Below are 20,946 nucleotides of genomic sequence, written 5' to 3'. Positions count from 1 at the left end.
CAGATTACACTACCTTATTTTAAAATTGAATAGGTACTTATAATTCATGATATTGCGTCTATAATCAGTTGTAAAACTTAAATATGGGATAAATACATTGATATACTACTGGATGAATCATATGCTTCTTAAAATGACGCCCGATTTTCAGCGAGTCGGCCTTTGTTAAAACTTACTGGGTAAGCCCGATCTAGCTTGCATCTTACTCTAACTAATAGTCAGCGCATGACGACTTGCTCTGTCTGCTTTGCGTTGCAGCCACCCTTACGTTCACTATTCCAAGAACGCAAATTTAGTTTTACAGCCAGGGCAATACGGGTGAAATTCGGGAATCCATGTTATCGGTCTTAACGCATTATACCTACAAGGAAATATTATAAGACGATATTCATAATATCTTTTGTGGTACACTTTTAAAATGACACTTGTATGGGAACTGCTCATCTAGTAGTATATCAATGGATAAATATGGGATAAATATGGGAGTACATTTAAACACGTGTTAAAGAATTAAAGAATCCATATTAGTATTTGAATGGATTTAAGATTTGTACTATTCTATTTGAGTCATTTTTTGCGACCCGGGTTTCGCCTTTTGGCAACGAACGTTGTCAGCGTATATTTGCCTTTTGGTGTGCATAGTGCCTGAAGATGCCGAAAGGCGAAATCCCGTGTCGCTAAAAACGACTCAAATGGTGTAATATAAAACTCAAATCAATTAAAATTTAAATTCAAATTCCATCAAGTACCTTCGGTCTATAGCAGGTATCTATTAATAACATAATATATGTAATTTGCAGTTATGTATTTGTATCATAATGTACACGTTGTCGCGTTAACAAAACGCGCATTTAATATTGGTATTTAAGAACACACGTTTTTTGAGTTTTGAAAGTAATAACCCGTATTCATGGCAACTGGCTTTCAATTGTCTATCTTATTAATCTGTTCTGTTGGTGTAAAATTTTAGTTCCATACTCATATCCTTCAATAAGCTACTCCAGTAAATAAATAACCATAAAAATGGTAAAAAAAATGTATCCCAGTACTAATATGTATCATCTGCAGTCTATTCGTATTTTCCATGAATAGTCCGCGAAAACCAATAAAAGTTGTGTCCACACTGGGCCGGAGTTTCGCTGCACATAGGGACATAATATTATGCACAGTCCGGTTGTCAATTAATTATCCATTGGTTGTATATGTCACTATCATTGATATTCGACTAATGATTTGTGTTTCTTTGTTACAGTGCGTAATGGCTATTCATGTGTGCCAGTCGCTCTCTCTGAAGGTCTGGACATCCGCCTGAGTACAGCAGCGACGCAGGTTCACTACTCCTCGGATGGAGTCGAAGTGGTCACCTCCAGCTCGAGAAATCCGGCAGCGTCTCCAGTTACTTTCAAAGGTAAATTGGCATTATTTAGGTATATGTCTATAATAGTACCTACCTATATTCGGAGATTAGTATTTGTATGTATTTCATTGTATTATTACAATCTTCCTTCCTAGGAAGGGCATATAACCCGCTACAGAGTGTAGGGGGATAGTTTTTTTTTTACGGATAATAGTTGTTGACCATTCGCACAAACCACTGTGCTTCGGATCATACATGTATTTTTTCAAGACGTGGGATCGAAACTGTATCCACGGTTACAGAGACAGTTTCTCGATGAAATATGCCACTGTGACTGATGGCCTATGTCACCTCAAACTCAAAAAATCTAATATATAAATAAAAGTATTAATGAATTCAATAATAGTAAATAAATTTGTAGAAATTCTACGCGAATACGGGTCTAGGACGATTCGGCGCCGGAACAACTGGGCGCCACGCAATCGAATTAAATTCAAAAAATAAATAGACGTTCGTGAATTATAGGTACGTATTTAAAAAAAATATATATTCAATATTATTATTTATATTTAAATTATTATATTAATATTTAATATTTGGTGAGAATTTAAATATGCAGACGTAAATAATGATTTATTTGTGCATATGTTTAAGTTCCAACGAGAAGAGAGTTCTTTTATTTTTAATGAAGTACAACTACTAAGTATTAGATAGAAACTGATTAAAATTCCTCGTCTACTTTCTATATAAAATTGTAACGAACGTCTACATTATTCCATTCAGCAGTACGGCGCCCAGTTGTCCAATTCCCGCGAAAACAGACTTTAGAGCGTGTATGATGCAAAGTAGCAACGACTTCAAAATCACCGAACTCTAGATGCGAGACAAACTCTCATCAGTTTGTCATCCCCAGGCTTTTCATTTTTAGTTATATAGCCCGCAGAGACGATAAAAATCCAGAAAAACTCGTAATATTGAATCAAGTCGAAGGTCGGTGAGGAACAGCTGCCTCCCGATGAACAGACCAAACACGCAATTCGATCCAAATATGATTCACGGTTAGTACTCGTACCTATAGGTAGTATATTTCTATAATATTATTTCATTGATCTTACGTCATGAATTAGATTTAGATGTATATGGATTAAAATTTTTAGAAATTACTTCCTCCACAAAAATAATTGAATCTCTAGCAATAACTCGTCTTCTTGTTTCGCGATCGCCTAATATTATTGAGAATACATTTATGTTTTGTTATAATCAAAACTTTGTTATTATTGAAATTAGCCATTGTCCTACTCAAAACAAATTCCTCGGTGCTAGTCAAATTCTTAGAAACCGACCGAGAGCAGTAATAGTCGAAGACTGTCTGACCGCGGTATTTTCCTTATTGAAATAATTCGTAAGACGTAGGTAGATAATTTTCAGTAGGTAGTTAGCTACTTCCAATATATTTTGACATGGGTGGCTTTGCGTAGTAATTTTGAAAGCCTGGAGGGACCGCATAGTCGAGTTCAACTGCATTTCTGACAGGGTCGCAAGCGTGATACTTAAAATCAATGCTAGGTACCGCATTCAGATTTTGCAAGTATATGCTCCGACACAGAGCTATCCTGATGAAAAAGTGGAAGAGTTTTACGAGGAAATAACATCCTTGAAAAATAAAAGTAAATGCCACTTCAACATCATAATGGGAGATTTCAATGCACGTATTGGATCATACCAAAGAGATGACGTAGCGGTCGGACATTTCGGACATGGCTCAAGGGTTGGTAGAGGAGACATGCTTGTGGAGTTTGCTGAAACCAACAATCTTCACATCATGAATTCCTTTTTTCAACATAAACCTACACGTAAATGGACGTGGAGAAGCCCGACAGGAAGGACCAGCGAAATCGATTACATCCTCGCTGACAGAAAATATACATTTTTAAACTGTAAGGTGATCAATCAGTTTAACACCGGCAGTGATCACCGGATGGTGAGATGTAAGATAAGATTGAACGTCAAATCAGAAAGATCCAAACTGCAGAAGAAGTCAAATGCTCGCGTATACATGCAGAACAATACTGAATTCCAAAATGAACTCAAAAATGCACTATCGGCTTTCTTAGATGAGAACGAAACCGTTTCCCTATCCAACGCGGAGGATATAACGAATATTATTCTACAATGTGCAGAAAAAACAGGCGTAAAAAGCTCAGAAGTTACACCTTCCACCAAGCTTTCGAAGGCAACATTGAATCTTATGGAGCAGAGAAGGAAAACCAAGAGCGATAGACAGGCGCAAAACGATATGGAGTTTTCATCACTTTGCAAAACCCTCCGAAGGAAGATTAGAGAAGACCTTCGTAAATTCAATGTAAACCTCATACAAGCAATTGTGAAAGCAGGCAGAAGTTTAAACAAAAACAAGCAATGCTTGTCGATAGGAAAACGTCAAATCACAGCACTAAAAGCAAAAGATGGTTCTATCGTCAGAAATTGGGAACACTTGTTAAGCCGAGTTGAAGAGTTCTACAGCGATCTCTACAGTGATGACACTGACAATACGACTATAGACTTAGATCTTCAGAGAAATGGAAATTCGGAAGACCATACTCCCGAAATTACATCCTGGGAAGTAACCCATGCTTTAAATTACATGAAAAGTGGGAAAGCCCCCGGGGAAGACGGTTTAACGATAGATATCCTCAAAAAAGCAGGAAAGGATGCAAATGAAGTACTTGCACAATTGTTCACAGCCTGCATATGCAAAGAGGATGTCCCAGAGGTATGGAAAAATGCCAGCATTGTCATTCTTCACAAAAAAGGTGACAGAGAAGACCTAGCAAATTATCGTCCAATAAGTCTACTCCCTATTCTCTACAAGACGTTCACAAAAATTCTCTCAAACCGTCTGCAAAATGTACTAGACGAGAACCAACCGAGAGAACAAGCCGGATTTAGAGGAGGATACAGCACTATGGACCATATCCAAGTCGTCAGAGAAATCATAGAGCGGTACCAGGAATACAAACTGCCACTATGCATGGGTTTTATAGACTATGAGAAGGCGTTTGATTCGATAAAGAAATGTTCAATACTCGACGCACTCAGAAAACAAGGAATCCCTGGACGCTATATAAATATTTTCAATAATATATACAGTAGCGCAACAGCATCTGTAAATCTCCATAAACCATCGCGCAGATTTCCTATCAGCAAAGGAGTCCGACAAGGTGATACAATCTCACCTAAACTATTTACAGCTACCCTTGAAGACTTATTCAGGCAACTTGACTGGAATGACAAAGGGATCCCCATAAATGGAGAATACCTGAGTCATCTGCGCTTTGCCGATGACATAGTAATTTTCTCGCAAGACTCAGAAGACCTCCAAAGCAGAATGCAGGAACTCGCTGAAGTAAGCAACAAAGTAGGTTTGAAAATAAATGTAACAAAGACGAAAGTCATGTTCAACTGCTTTGCAGGCCAAAAAGAGATCCTCATCAATGGCACTCAGCTCGAACAGGTGAAAAGCTACATCTATCTGGGACAACAAGTATCTATAGATGGATGTATATTTGATGAAATTGTTCGCAGAGTAAAGCTAGGCTGGAGTGCTTTTGGCCGCCTGAATAATGTCTTCAAAAGTGACCTTCCACTGTGCCTAAAGCGCAAAGTGTTCAACCAGTGTGTGCTTCCCGTGATGACATATGCGTGTGAAACATGGACCCTAAGTAAAAGAGAGATCCAGAAACTTAGAGTAGCACAACGTGGTATGGAGAGGTGCATGCTGGGCATAACGCGAAAGGACAAAAAGAGGAATGAGTGGATAAGGAAGCAGACAAGGGTTTGCGATGTAATAGAGTTTATTAAAAGCCTTAAATGGAGATGGGCTGGACACATAGCTCGAAGAAGAGACAATCGTTGAACAAATCTAGTCATCCAGTGGTATCCAAGAAGTACAAAACGTCCACAAGGTAGACCTAGAGGCCGCTGGATCGATGAAATGATAAAGTTCTGCGGAAGTACGTGGCAACGCAATGCACAGGACCGAGAGAAGTGGAAGCAACTTGAAGAGGCCTTCATCCAGCAGTGGATAGATTCAGGCTGATGATGATGATGATGATGACGGGTATATATTTAGTTCAAATTTAGCTAGACCAAATTTACCTAGACGTATGGATTACGATCACAATTAGCATTAATTAGCTGGTGTTTTATCGCTTATGAATTTGATGTTGCTAAATTCGGAAATAAACCAAAGTGCTTCAACGTCATAACATTATTGCCATGTCGATACTGACATAGTGGGTGAAGAAAATTATTAATATATGACGATAACCATCATCATCACCCGGGATTGATCCGATTTTAAATGAAGCTTTTTTCCTAGCTTTCACTTTTCTTGGTTCCTAGTCATTTGCTGCGAAGTACCTACTTCCGGAGTACTTGATGCGTTCGTCAATCCAGCAGATTAAAGTGCAACTCTGTAGACGTTTACTACCCTTCATTCCTCTCGTTGGGTGCCGTATCGGACCCATTAACATTTCATCAGCTTGGCCACCTCTATCACATCGCGTACCCTTCTTGTCTGTCTCCTTGACCATTGGTGTATTTTATTGTCTATCATATTCATATTTTTTGGAAGTTATGAAAGCTTAATATATAATATGTATCAGTATATAAGTATTATATTATATTTACATATTTATTCTTTTAACACTACAATAGGTCACGAGGCCCAATGACAGTAGTGTAGTGAATAGTGAAACAGTGGTTTAATTAGTAATATAAGAGAAACCCAGCCCAGTGCATAAGGCCTTTCATCCGGGTCTCCGGGTTCAATTCCCAGCAAGGTCACAAAATATTTATGTGATTTTCTCAAAATTTGGGCATTTTTTATTGCTTTACTTATATTACTCATTACACTATAATATATGAACACGTCAGGCGAAAATATTAAAATTAGATACGTTGTTATGAAAATATCAACATCATTTTATACACCATACCTATCCAATAGTATTCCTATGTTAGGCATAAAATGCTTAAAACGTTTCATACAATGCTGTTAGGTATAGATATGTTGGAATTAAAAACCTCTTTCACGCATAAATAAGTAGGTATTTATGTGATAATATGAAAAATGCACTAATGCGAAAAATTATTTCTTAGTTACCCATATGTTACTTGTGCTCTTTTAATTCTCAGCCCCTACGTGTAGGTAGAAAGGTTTTTTTTCTTATAAGCTTGTTTTATTATAAAGGTTATAAGACATAATATATATTATATTTTTTTGTGATGCTTATCCAAATTCATTAAATATAAACTATATTTATTTATAGTAACATTACATTGTGGTGAATACTCTATACTGGCAACACCCGATTTATTTGCGCAGTTTATTTATAAAACAGCGGCGTTCTAAATTTAAAGATGACGCGTCTTAACATATTGCTTTATTTCTGTTTGAAACAAAATCGTATCGCGAAACCCCCAATTAATTTGGCAATTTATAGTCTATGAAAACCGGACGCTGAGTTCCTCTCAACAGCCGAAATTACGGCATGCCCGCCTCCTTTAATGACACGCCATTCAGAAGTGAGCTATGTACAGTCTGATTTGTACAGCGATTCGATTGGAGATTAGAAAATAGTACCTCAATTACATAACAATACAAAATATAAATAAGATTCTTATATCATGATTTCAAGTAAAAATATTAACTATTAATTATTTTTTTATAAATGTTTTGAAAACAATAATTAATATAAACCCATTTTTAGAACGATCGTAAGATAACCATATTTAAAAAAAAATGAACGTTTACATCTCTCGAGTCATGGCAGAAAGAGATCGTGTTTTGGGTTAAACCTCCTTCTTCTTTTTATTTTTTGGAAATAGCTGTGGGAGTGATCCGTGAAGTCGGTTAGTAAAGAAAGTAATACCTACTTTAATTTAAAATACAAAAGCCGATCGCCAATAGTAGCTCAATTTAGAAAACGCTTCGGAGAATGTTAAAAACCATTAGTTAAAATTTGTCGCAATTAAGTATTACTTACTCATTTAGCATTGTCTTCAATGTGCGTGTGCGCAATCCCCGAAAGATACAGGTTCGATTCCTGCGGTTTTCTCAGAAGTGTTTTGAAAATTATGTATGTTCAAAAAGGATTGTTTTTGACGTCACTATATTAAATTTTTATATGTACCTACTAATATACATGGACCTTAAAGTCGATAGAAGCGAAACATACTCTATTCTGTGCGGCTATTCCCTTAGTGCCTTTTATGGACGTATTTATGCTGATTTAATTTAATTACAAAGTTCAAATTTTAATAATCAATATTTGATCGAAGCTAATCACTGGTATAATATAAATAATATATTATGCATATAACTTTAATATCGGAAAACTTTAGTTAAATAGTCTCTACTGGTCAGGCTGAATTTTGTATTTGTTCAAAGCTGTAATTATAATCAATTTCAAAATATGCCTGTATTTTATCAACAAAATTTTCTATGGCAGGTAGGCACCTACTTACATGGTTTTGGTTTCTTATCTTTTCCATATCCGTTCATAGACAGTAGGTAAACATTATACCTACACTATGTTAAGATGCATATTGTAAGTAACATTTTTCGGAAGAATAATTGTTATCTATTCTTCATGTGCATGTTCAAGGGTATGAGACGAGCAAGGATGGGTTGATTTATTTATTCACTTTCAGGTCACAACGAAGGTATGGATTTCGTACATTTCAACAATTGAAAGTACACCAGATATTAATTAGACCACATACATTAAATTTCATTATAAAGATAAATAATTACAAGATAAAAAGAACTTTTTATATACCACTTTTAAATTTTCTATTGAATCATATAAACTTGACAATTCTATGTATTAATAATTTAGGCCAAATAAGGCCATTGTCAACAAATCATTTTTTTGCTATTTTGCAACAAACAAATATAGAATACTGATATGTCATTTTGATTGCCATAGTATCCCACGTATATATTAATAATTTAGTTGCTAGGACCACCCCCTTGGCAACCAATTATAGTGTGATTGGGTTACGGATTTCTTCCGAAATAACTTTTCATACAAAACAGAATTAACTGAAAATTAATTCAATTCCACTTAAAGATGGCTAAAAGTATTAAAAGAATGCATTGGCATCGTGTCCTGATATATTATTAAAGTTTAAAATGTCTAGCTAGTCGGGACGTTAGTTAAAAATCGATTGCAAGATTTGTACTGGTTAAACAACCACCTGACAAACAAGAATACGAGCTAAGAAAAACGTGGTAAAATATCTACTTTCTCACTTACCTACCTCAGAATATTGATTTGACGAGTACTAGTGAAAGGGCAATCCTTCCGAAAAGTCAGTTAATATAGGCACCATAATAATATTATGTTCAATTTATCGCCATTAAACAATGTAATTTCAATGGAATCTATGGATTATTTTGATTATTTTTCATGTGGGTAAAATATACTAGGGTAATTTAAAAGTAATATGTAGGAAACCAGGTGGTGACGTCTTGCTAAAATGAAAATATATTTTCATATATTATGTCCTTTCGAGTTAATGTGATTTGTGTATACCTACATCATATGATGCGTATTTATTTACTTACGATCTCTGGTCATTCGTACTTTGTTAGCTCGGGGTGAAGTACTGTGGTGATAGGTTAATAATTAGAACTGAAGTTTCAAGAAGAATTAATTGAATTATCGACAAACATAAATAATAAATTAAAAATACGAATTGTTACCAAAAGTTTCGGTTGCAAAAGCAGATAGGTACTCACATGTTATCCAGGATTATACGCTGTGATAACTAAGTACTTTGACTAAATTAAATTTAATAGGATGCATTTCTGTCATCCTATTTAGTTAATCGTAGATTTAATTTAAGTTATTTGACTTACAACAGGAACCAACTACAAATAGTTGACCTTGGAAGCACACCACTAGGCTCATCTTTGCTATTATAAATATTATTTTCAAGTCGACTGGCCTACTTACTAATTCTACTATTGTAATTATGTGCAATATGACGTTTTATGGCGAAAATCGAAAAATTCACTTACGATTTTATTATTAGAAAAAAATATCGTCCATTAAAATATTAAAAGTAAAATTCGTCAGTGAGCTTTTGAAATGTTATCAATTTCATATGTCATTGTTATTATAGTAAGTATGACCGTCTAATTGCAGACTACTTTTTACGGTTACACAATGTTTACCTTCATCCAACTCTCCACCACTGTCATAAAAAGTAATATATTTAAAATGGAGGTATACCTACTATTTCTTTGTCTTAAGGCATAATTCTTTTTGCCTCTAAGTAAGCCACAAAGCAAACAAAGTCCTATACTGCATTCTTAATTTTATTGTTTTATCGAGGTAAACCAAATTTAATTGATCGTCTGACATCGCCGCTTATAAAATTTTGGATGTTAGCGAATAGCTTTATAATTGGCACAAGTTTTTTTATTGGTTGAATTCATCCTTTAAAAAGTTGCTGCAGGTATAATATTGGGATGATGGTTAAGTATTGACTCACGATGTAAATAAAGCTCATCACTAATAATAATATTTACTTAAATATTTAATTTATTTCTGAATAAAGCAAGTAAGTAGAGATTGATGTAGGCGTTTCAGTATTTATCTAATTATCCATTACTAATTTGTAATAATTTAAAACAACAATATTCTATACTTACCTACTTGCTGTTTTTGAAGATGTAATTAATGCAATGTTTTTGAAAAAGCGCTATAAATATTTTATACTAGATTAATGTCAGTCGAGTTTTCATGAGTAAAGGCTTCCATAGACCTCTAGTAAAAATGATTTTTCACTGTCATCTTTTGGTTTTGACAATGTCAAGCCGCACGCGTCCAATATGAAATAATTGTTGTTATAACCGTTGTTCTACCCTCATAAAGCGAATTAGCAGTAACTCGCATTATTATCAAAATAGACTTGCGGTTATTTTTTTGTTGTTTGTTTTCTATAGTTTCACTAATATTGAATATTAATAGTAATATAAAGGCACTCTTTCACGTTTTTTAAATACCAATTTTTATACATTACATTATTATTGCACATCACTTCATGATGTAAATACATTATGTTAATTAAAATAACACTAACGTAAGTATTACAATAATATTCTATATAAGTGAATAACGAGCAGGACCCATTTCGTCCGCTTCAATTAGACATTCACAACAATCAATAATTATGAGCTTAATTTAATAATTTCTTCTCGATGCGGATGGAACCAATCCTAATAATTTTTAAATTATATTGAATAATATTCTTCTTTTTTCTTTTGATCGTTTCCAATCCTAATATGATTATATGGGTCTCCACAAAGTGAAAGTTCGTACTAGCGGGTTTTTGTTTTTACGAGAAAATGATGTTAGCCACCTGCTCAACCTATTAGGTCCATACTCTAACTCCAAACACAGATTGAAAAACAATATTTGTATTTGCCAGAGCCAGGATTCTAACCTGGGACCCATTATCTAATTGTTAATAATCACTGCAAACCTCAGATACATATACAATTAATAGAACATTTTTTTAAATTACGACCCCTAGCGAAACTTGAACCCGTGTTTACTGTATTCGCGCCAACGTGATCTACTAATTACGACATGTGCATCCTATCTAATTACGGATAAATTAACTAGTAGTTTTTATATTTTTGTAGCGCTCTACATTTTTACGTTAATTTTGACAATCGGCATTTGAATTTTTTTTATTCAACGAATAAATCACAAGATTTGCGAATGTAACATTATTTTTTGAACTTAGATAATTAGATAACAACTCAAAAAAATATTCAACTAGGTACTTACTAGAAAAAATCTTTATGAAAGAAATACTGTGTGTTGAAGAAAATTATTACCCCCCTTTTTAAGTAAATATTATTTTCGAACCACAACTTACTTAATAGGTTTGAAGATAAATGTCTCTATTTCATATACCTACTGCTTTGTGGACTGAAAATCATTATATTTAAAACATTGCTCACACATGTCAAAAGCTGTGTATATTTTGAACAACAAAGGTATGTAGATAAAGGATTTCTGACAAAAATGTCCAGAAGTCAAAGATTGGGTGGAGTGCATTTTGCACGTCTAAATACAATATTCGAGAGTAATTTCCTACTATCACTTCGGCCTAAAATATTTTTACAATGTGTTCTTCCATCTAAGAGGCGGATATGACCGAAGAAAATATGTAAGGAAGCAACAAGTCTCAGACATAATGCAATACGTCAAGACATCGAAGTGACGTTGGACCGACTATATCCCTCAAAAAATAGGTCATCGTCGCTCGACAAATTACATCATTCAATGACATCCGATAGAGCCCTATACATCGAAATAAATATTGGAAGTAGGTACATGGCAACAAAAGACTTAGTACCGGCATAAGTGAAACCCAGTGGCCAAAACTCGATATCAAACAATTATTTCACGTTTTCCTTGACTTGTGAAAAATATTTCTAGAATTAGAATTAGATTAGAACTAGCGACATCTTTAAATACTATGAAATTATTGGTTCTGCAATCGTAACTAATATTTGTATGAACATTGGATTGACGAATTATGCCCTTTAAGAATTTAAGAATGATCCTTTTTTATACTAAAATAAACTACCTATATTAGGTATAGGTAAATTATGACTTTTTCGATTTACGCTGAATTGATTGTTAAAATCGTTTACCTTCGTCCAAAAGGTAAGTAGTCATCGCCATTAGTAGAAGAATCCTTCACCCAGTAGTGAATCGACTGTGGCTGAGAAGATGATGGTGATCATTGACGAAAACTTTCAATCAATGTCCGTTACGTCGCACCCGTATGTACAATGTATGTATCTGAGATTGACGAAAAACAATAAATCTTGGTGCAATTTTTTCAGACCACGTTCGCCAGTTTGGGGCACGGCCAAACGGCCTGCGAAGTGTAGTGGTGCGGTGTGCAATTTTATTTTTTTGAGATTCGTGCTAAACGCATTACGATAACGAGGCAATGCTGCCCGTCGGAATTTTTCGACTTGCGTAAAATTTACCGTTTTCACTGGAGTATGATTTTTTCCCGTAGGTATATTTCGGTCTGCAATTATATTTTTTTCTTTCTCTCGTGACCCAATCTTTTTAATATGCGCTATTTATTCCATAAAAACAAATATGAAATTTAATCTGGACCAATATTGGCTAGGAACGATTACTTTCATGTAACCAGTCATGATCTTTAAAATCATAATAATATGATAGCAATATTATAGATCTTCCCATCAAAGAAGTTTTTGTGTGTTTTATCTCAAAATAAAATTAATGTAAAGATACTGATTAATATATGGCATTTCTTTCTTTTGATATCTGCCATCTATCGATATTTATATATAACTAGTATTTTTTGTTTACATAACTATCTTTATACCTATATTATTATACACTTTGCATAATTTATTCACGAGGCATTTTTTATCATATTTTATGTAGAGTTGGTGATTTCTCAACTTTTTCGTTTCTCGAAATTCTGGATTTTTGTCTTTTGCGATCTGAGAATTGTTTCTTTATTTCTGGAAAATTCGAGAATTATTGAAAAATAATATATTTCTTTTTTTAATCATCCGACCTAAATTTTCTGCCGGCCGAATCCGTTTGAGATTATATTCGAATCCTTTTTAGCTTTTCTTGCCAAAAACAGTTTTCTTCGGCGAATTTAAAAAACATCCATTTCCGGTCGGCAAATTTCTTTTTCCGTTTTAACTTATTTTTGCCTTGTAACAATTTCTTGAATTCTCGAAAAATTAATTGTTCGATATTGGAGATTACATTTTCTGATTATTTCTCGAGAATTGTCGAATAGTGCAAGCCGTGTTCGTAATTCTTCCTTCCTCTTATATCCAAATTGATCGCCTGTTGATTGGTATTACGAATAAAAAAATATCATTTTTTACACTAAATTTCTAAAACAATAATGTTTTATCCGTAGAACGTTATCTTGAGATTTAAAATAATCCAACCAAAAAAGTTGGGAATCACTGATCTACGTACGTGCGATATTACATAAATCATCCATTATGCCAAGTTAGCCAGCTGCTGGGTTATATAAATTGTCCGTACCTAAACAGATTATACAATTGTTTGTAAACTTTTGCATTTACTGAAATGTACGTGTACAAATATTTGTTTGAAACCCAATACAAATTCACGCCTGCGAAATAGCTATGAAATTATATTATGTAGTATGGTCAGTTCTCATCGTACAAAATTGCGCGCTTTAACCGAAATAACATTCCTTTATATGAATCCGAGAAAGACAAGGCGCATTTTAAATGCGGTACTGAGAGTCTCATGGATGGTCAAACGAACACATGATTCCATAATCAACGAATTCCAGATTCGAGTTAGACTCTCCAATTATTTGCTAATGTAACTCGTAGGAAGGATGATAATCTGGAGAAGCTCACGGAAATTGGTCAGAGTGGCCAAAAAAGAGTTTCCTATAGAGTCTAGATAGACTACCAAATTACGAGTGCCACATCTGTTTCCCTGACACAAGCCCAATGAATACCGATAGGAATGGAACCGAGCTGTGGAGAAGACTGTAAGATGGTTTAATCATCCAGGTCACGATTCTCAGTCATGAGATCCCTGGTCACGAAGAAGAAAACATCGGCACATGTTTTTGTTCAAACATGGATAGGTACAACATATTGAAATGTTTTTATTAGTTGAATAGTTATTTTACAATGATTATTATTCGTTTACGGATATATCTATTTTGTATAGACTAGGCTTATAGTATAGACTAATTAATTACCACATTTAAATAACATGCCAATTATGGCCATCTAATTGCAATCTTGCAAAATCAACTCTTGACACCCACGGTGGCCGCGCGGCTTAAGCGTTGGACTATAAAGCCGTGGGTCCCAGGTTCGAACCCTGGGTCTGGCAAGTACACATATTGTTTTTCAATTTGTGTGTGTCAGGGTATGGAACTAACAGGTTGAGCAAGTGGCTGACATCCATTTCTCGTAAAAAACAAAATCTGTCAATACAAACCTCCACTCTGTGGAGGCCTATATGATCCTATCAGTATCGGACATGGTCGGGAATTGCAATCTAATGGCAATCTTAGTTGTTACCTACTATCTAATCAAAAATACTGACTGTTTTCAAATAAAAAATATTGAGACTATCAAACCTTTTTACTAATAAATTGTTTCAATTCATATTTTTTTCATGTTAAAATAGACCATGTTTTATCAAAATATATATAAATCAAGTCCTATAATGATCCAGATCTTTACAATATAGAGATATTATCTCAACTCGGCAATGAGTCTCTCTGTCTCAAGAGCGTGGTAGCTTTATTTTAAATTGACGCCCTGTTCGGCCTCGTTAATCAAAGTACCCCCCCGAGGGCTACAAAGGTCTTTCTCTCCTCTTCTTCGTGTCCAACCCTTTGGACCTTTTGGACCTTTTTTTTCAATCGGGTCCGTTGTCTACGCGAGTGTTTTTTTGTTCGCGCGTAAACGATAGCCGTTATAAAGTAGATCGACCCAATATGCCCGTATTACACTGGACGACTCTGTTATAGTTTGTGGGCGGCGATACAGGAAATCCGGTACTTACAACATTTGCAGGTGATGAACAAACACGACAGATAGTACGAGTATACTAAGAATACACTGAATACAGATATGCTTCTTATTTTTATTATAAATGTCTTCTGTATGCACTCCTGCAGTTCATACTTTGTTCGATCCTAGGCGGAGCATATGGGCCTCCATGAAAATTCACAGATTTTTGTTTTTAAGAGAAGTGGATGTCGGCCACTTTATTAATTTATTTATAAACGACGCTTACACCTATGAAGAAAATATTAATATATAAAATACAAGACTAAAACTGAGCACACAGCATAATATTAATAAAATATCACAGGCGATGACAATTAAGGTATTCGTATACAACGATAACAGAATACAATTTATTATTTTTTTTAAATTTATTTATAATCATAATTTATAAAAATAATAATTTAAAAAAAAACAATAAAACCTGTATACTCTCTATTTCATCTTATGGCCTTGTATTTCCCTTATCCAATCATTTCGTTTGTTATCCTTGCGAGTTATGTCCAACATACACCTTTTGCACACCACTAATTATGTGATCGAATCTTTCTTTTTCTAAATTAATCGTAGTTAAGTACAATATAGTATTACCGGCCAATTGTTAAGCACTGCGTATCTAAAAATCAATATATAAACCATACTGATATCTTATTTAGTAATTACCGGCTAGACGCTCATGCTTTACTACAGGCTTACCTGCGCAAATCGGTTTGTATCGGTAAGCCCGTGTGTATGGACGGGAAAACTGTACGCGTAAACCGAAAGGCGCTGTAAAAGTGTTTCGTATTTTTATACCGCGCAGGCAAGTCGCTTCCGTCTAACCGGCGCACTGTATTTTTATGTTATCTATTTTTTTTATATATATATTTTCTTATCTATTTATGAACTTCCTTTTTAAAAAGCTACGAAGTTCACATCTATTTTCCACTCTCTTCTCTTCGAAAGAGAACAGAAATTCCGTCCAAAATCAAAGTTTAGAGCTTTTTCGGGTATTCAGGCTTCAAACTGTATGTAATCGGACTATCAATACCTTGATAAAGGTACTCCAGCATGAAGAATTAATGTTTGCGTTGTCGAAAAATACTAGATTTAATGTCACACCAACCTAGGTAGCTATTATATGTATTTTTTGAGAAACGATAACTTGTGAAATGAAAATCAACCTTTTTGTTATTTTTCGAGAATACTCGAGACGAGAAATTTCAATCACAACTCTGCCATAAATTCTCATATTTAACTTCATCTTGATGGTGTTAGTTAGACCACAAGAGTACATTGTAGAAGTATAATATCTTTGTTTCAACTCTATACTTACTTATGCATATTTAATTGCCTTACCTGTATTAATCTTTAGTTAGTACAACTTTACTGTACTATGAAAAAATACAAAAATATATGCTCTGCGTCAGATTTCACTTTTAATTTACATCCATTTACCTATATCACACAACTATGTAGGTACTTATATATATTCATACGTTGATTTTTTAGTCATCGAGTTAGATTTTTATGAAGTTCAGTCGCCCAGTGTAATATGTTCTCACAATGAAATTGGGCGCTTTATAGCTTCCGATAATTAGTCGCTTGAGGACTATTTAGATGAGTTCATTTGATAAATATGATAATTTTTTTCTCCTATACATTTCATTGTATCGAGAGAGGCATGCTCCTTACATAGAAAAATAGCCTGAATGCGTGTGTGCTATCCAGTTTATTGGTCATGAAACACTAAGACAATCCACAAAATGCGTTTGTATGTATATATCATGAATACCTATCGTCATAAATGACATCTTAAAAAGCGTATTATATCTTCCTCTATTCTGAGATGTTTCATTTAGAATATTTAGATATTTACCGATACAACTTAGGTTTTAAAAAATTTCATTACGTTACACATAAAGCCAGTAAATGTTGCTGTCTAATTAGTTAAGTATGTAATATTTCTCATTAAATTTATGAATATGCTTGCATGGATATATCACAAAGGCTTGGCTATCGACAGTAAATAGGTATCAATCATTATATTATTACTTACGTGAAAGACTAATTTTATTGCATGTTTATATATTTTCGTCTCCTAACAATTAAATATTGAAAAATTCTTTGTATTATTAGGTGGATGTAAAAATATTTGTCAATATCAATAAAAATAAAAGTTTTTTTGTAAACTCAAATTAAAATTTATTTTTCACTTTTTTTTTTAAATTATCTTGTAAGTTGTAAGGTTGGTTAAGATTAAAAATGTGTTGTTTGTATTTATTACCAAATACCTCGTTTATGTTTCACAATATCTATTACTTGATTATAAATTTGCATACTTAATAATATACGATCTGATAAGCCATGATTAATTTAAAAGAAATGCTTGAAATCTTAGTCATATTTTTATATAAATTTGTATAAAAAAAACATTTCACGATGTCTTATGTGTCTTTTCGCTACTGAACGTGATGATTTAATATTTAATTACGAGTCTATTCCAGCTATTGGTGAATAGATCAAATTTCAATTTTATCTCGTTTCTTTTCAATCATTTGTTTTTGTACAATGGTGTTCGTGAATTTAAAATCCGAGATCAAGAAGTCAACGTTAATCTACATATGAAATAAAATTGAAAAGAAGCTGCGACGCGCACAGAAATCTATTAATGTACCGATATAATTTTATGCAAACAAGTGGTAATAAATACAGGGAAAATAATTTAAATACATTTAATAACTAACCACAAAATCCTTTAAATAGATTTATCAACACTTTCAAAAATACACTCATTTTGTTTATTGGAAGGTGTTTGATAAAAAGCAAAGACTACCGCACAACACAATTGAGTAAAATACGCACCAGTGGGTCTATTCTATACTTATCGAACACTAAATTGATAAATAGTATCAAACTTAGGGTAGGTTTGTATCAAAATATTAGCACTTATTGTAACAATTACACGAAGCCGGTTTTTATTGTTGCAATAAGTGCGATATTTTAACAGCAGCAAGACAGGTGCTGTTAAAATATAGCACTTATTGCAACAATAAAAACCGGCTTCGTGTAATTGTTACAATAAGTGCTAATATTTTGATACAAACCTACCCTAAGTTTGATAATATTTTTCACTTTATCACTTTAGCGGTCGATAAGCATAGAATAGACCCACAGTTGTGTTTTCTATGAAGCAGATAAGACTATTAACTCGAACAAGGAGTTTCACAATCTTTTTTTTTTTTTTTAATTTAGAACGTATTTTTCAGAAATTAGTGTCAACCGAATGTAAAAAAAATATTTACAGTATAAAAAAATCTTTGTCACATAACTTATGGGGGATTATTAAATAAGTTAAATTTTTGTAAGGCGACATCTATAAATGCTTTAATGGGTGTCCAAACATACCTGCGCCACCACAATCAATTAATCATATATAATTCTGGAAACATACTTGTTGCTATATAACACTCAATGACAGTTTATCGTATGATATATGAAAAAAAAAAGGGTGCATTAAAACCTGTCAGAGCTTCGAAGGGGGGGGGGGGTTCAGACTTTTCAATGACTCGGTTTCTAGGAATGTGGGATAAATATCATGTGCGTAATATAATAAATAATTATGGTTAGCAATAACATCTTGCAAATTCGGCCATTTGAAATGAGTACAAATAATTAAAGACGTACAAAGATTAGTTATCAAACTGTGATTTTTCTTCGACTGTCTCATTTTATCTCTAAATGGCTATAAAATAGATCTACTCGGACCCTACGTGAATGGATGCAAGATGCAATATTAGGGATATGGTTTCCAGTAGACTCTAAGCTTCGGTGGTTATTACCACGTTTTTCTTAGCTCGTATTCTTGTTTGTCCGGTGGTTGTTTATTCAGTACAAATCTTGCAATCGATTTTTAACTAACTTCCCGACTAGCTAGACATTTGAAACTTTTAGAATATATCAGAACACGATGCCAATGCATTCTTTTAATATTTATCTTTTAGCCATCTTTAAGTAGAATTGAATTCATTTTCAGTAAATTCTGTTTTGTATGAAAATTTATTTTGGAAGAAATCCGTAATCCAATCCACTATTGTTAGTTGCTAAGGGGGTGGTCCTAGCAACTAAATTATTAATATATACGTGCGTTACTATGGAAATCAAAATGACATTTCAGTATTCTATATGTGTTTGTTTGTTGCAAAATAGCAAAAAAATGATTTGTTGACAATTGTCTTATTTGTCCTAAATTATTAATACATAGAATTGTCAAGTTTATATGATTCAACAGAAAATTTAAAAACGTGGTATATAAAAAGTTCTTTTTATCTTGTACTTAATTATTTTTATAATGAAATTTAATGTATGTGGTTTAATTAATATCTGGTGTAGTTTCAATTGTTGAAATGTACGAAATCCATACCTTCGTTGTGACCTGAAAGTGAATAAATAAATCTATCTTAAAATATGTACTTATAATAAAGCATAGTGATAGATAGTGTGTCTTCACAAACCAATCGCGCACTAAATTGCATTGACATAATAATCGTTAGACACGTAAGTATCAATATCCCCCAAATTTCGTAATTTACCTATACTATATTAGTATATACCTTTAATATGTATATAGACCGAATGATTAATTATTATATTGCGTAGTGGCCGAGGGTCCACAATTTTGATGGTAGATAATCGAAGCAGTTCGCAGTTGTCCGTCGTACTGTTATACAACCTCCCAAGTTTCAGAGTACGTTATACCTACCAAACTTTGCATATGTTAATATATACATAATACATAACTATTGCTTATGTTAATAAACAATAGCCATGTAATTGTGTTGCAGTACCTACAGAATATTCTAACTTGATAAACACAAATGCAGGGTATCAGATGGTCATTGCACTCTGGAGCTATGTCGGATGTCACACACAAGACGTCAATAAACTAATTAAAATGATATCACCAAAAATGTATATAAAAGGGCACGCACGTCGCGCCCTTCGTCTATTATTTTTAATTCTTTGTAACGCGTATATCTTGTCCGCTGTATGTGTACTCTCATTTCCGTTGGATAAACTTTAATGTTTTAACTTTCGTGAAAGCTTATTGTTTCCCGACCATCTTCTACCATCGACCAGGTTCCAGTCAACCCAAGCTACAGGTTTCCTTTGCCTTTCTCCCTGAGGGACATAACAGTACGGTTGTCTCACAGAACAGATAATAAATAGAATACCGATAGGCTATATTCAATACGCCGCATGTTGATGCAGGCTTTTGAATGTGTGAGTGCCCGTGCAATAGTGTGTGTAATACACCAACATTAACTGAGCGTAAATGTACAAACCGAGAGCAGTTTTCAGTATCCGACGTAAAACGTATTCTTGACACGCGTGTAAGTTTAATACGGATTCTTCCTTACTCGAGTCGGTTACCTGCTATCGCCTTACCCGTTATGTATTTCAGTTCCCATTATTTCTGAGTTCCCTGGGTTGTCTCCTCATCCAGTTGTCCAGCGTACCTACAGTCATTGACGCTGAATTGTTCCATTCTTGGTATTTTCATGTTAACCGTAATATTTGGCCAAGTAGGTACATTATTCTAAATATTTTTTATTGTATTAAATTTTAATTTGGAAGAACTTCATCGAGGGCTATTTTTATCACAATGTTTATTTTGATTTTCAATGAAAAAATAAATGGGTATTCAAAAACTAATGAAATTCCATCTATTCCTATTTTTGGAATATTGTATTTTAATTAATCTATATCTCAAACAGGAGATTTTTAAAAATCCTTGTTATAATGGCAACACGGCTGATGGTTATCATCACATCCTTCCATCTACGGAATATTATCGTTTCTTGGTTCATCGGGTAGATGTCGTTCGATCATGATATAAATCAATTGATTTACGATCAAGCTGATGTATACCTAT

At 33.7% G+C, this 20,946-nt stretch overlaps 1 protein-coding gene across 1 annotated transcript in view; it reads left to right on the top strand.

Moving 5' to 3' along the window:
* Positions 1-20,946, top strand: part of LOC147075542 (lysine-specific histone demethylase 1A-like) — a 48,754-nt gene that overhangs the window by 7,333 nt on the left and 20,475 nt on the right. The window contains exon 2 of the mRNA XM_085942344.1: positions 1,253-1,408. Coding sequence (XP_085798470.1) covers positions 1,253-1,408 — 156 coding nt within the window. The remainder of the gene's footprint in view (positions 1-1,252; positions 1,409-20,946) is intronic.

The sequence above is a fragment of the Rhyacophila brunnea genome, unplaced genomic scaffold (genome assembly GCF_057557595.1).
Source record: "Rhyacophila brunnea isolate RB1 unplaced genomic scaffold, BYU_Rbru_1.0 scaffold_14, whole genome shotgun sequence".
In the NCBI taxonomy this organism is placed as follows: Eukaryota; Metazoa; Arthropoda; class Insecta; order Trichoptera; family Rhyacophilidae; genus Rhyacophila; species Rhyacophila brunnea.
This window is presented reverse-complemented; position numbering and strand designations above follow the sequence as displayed.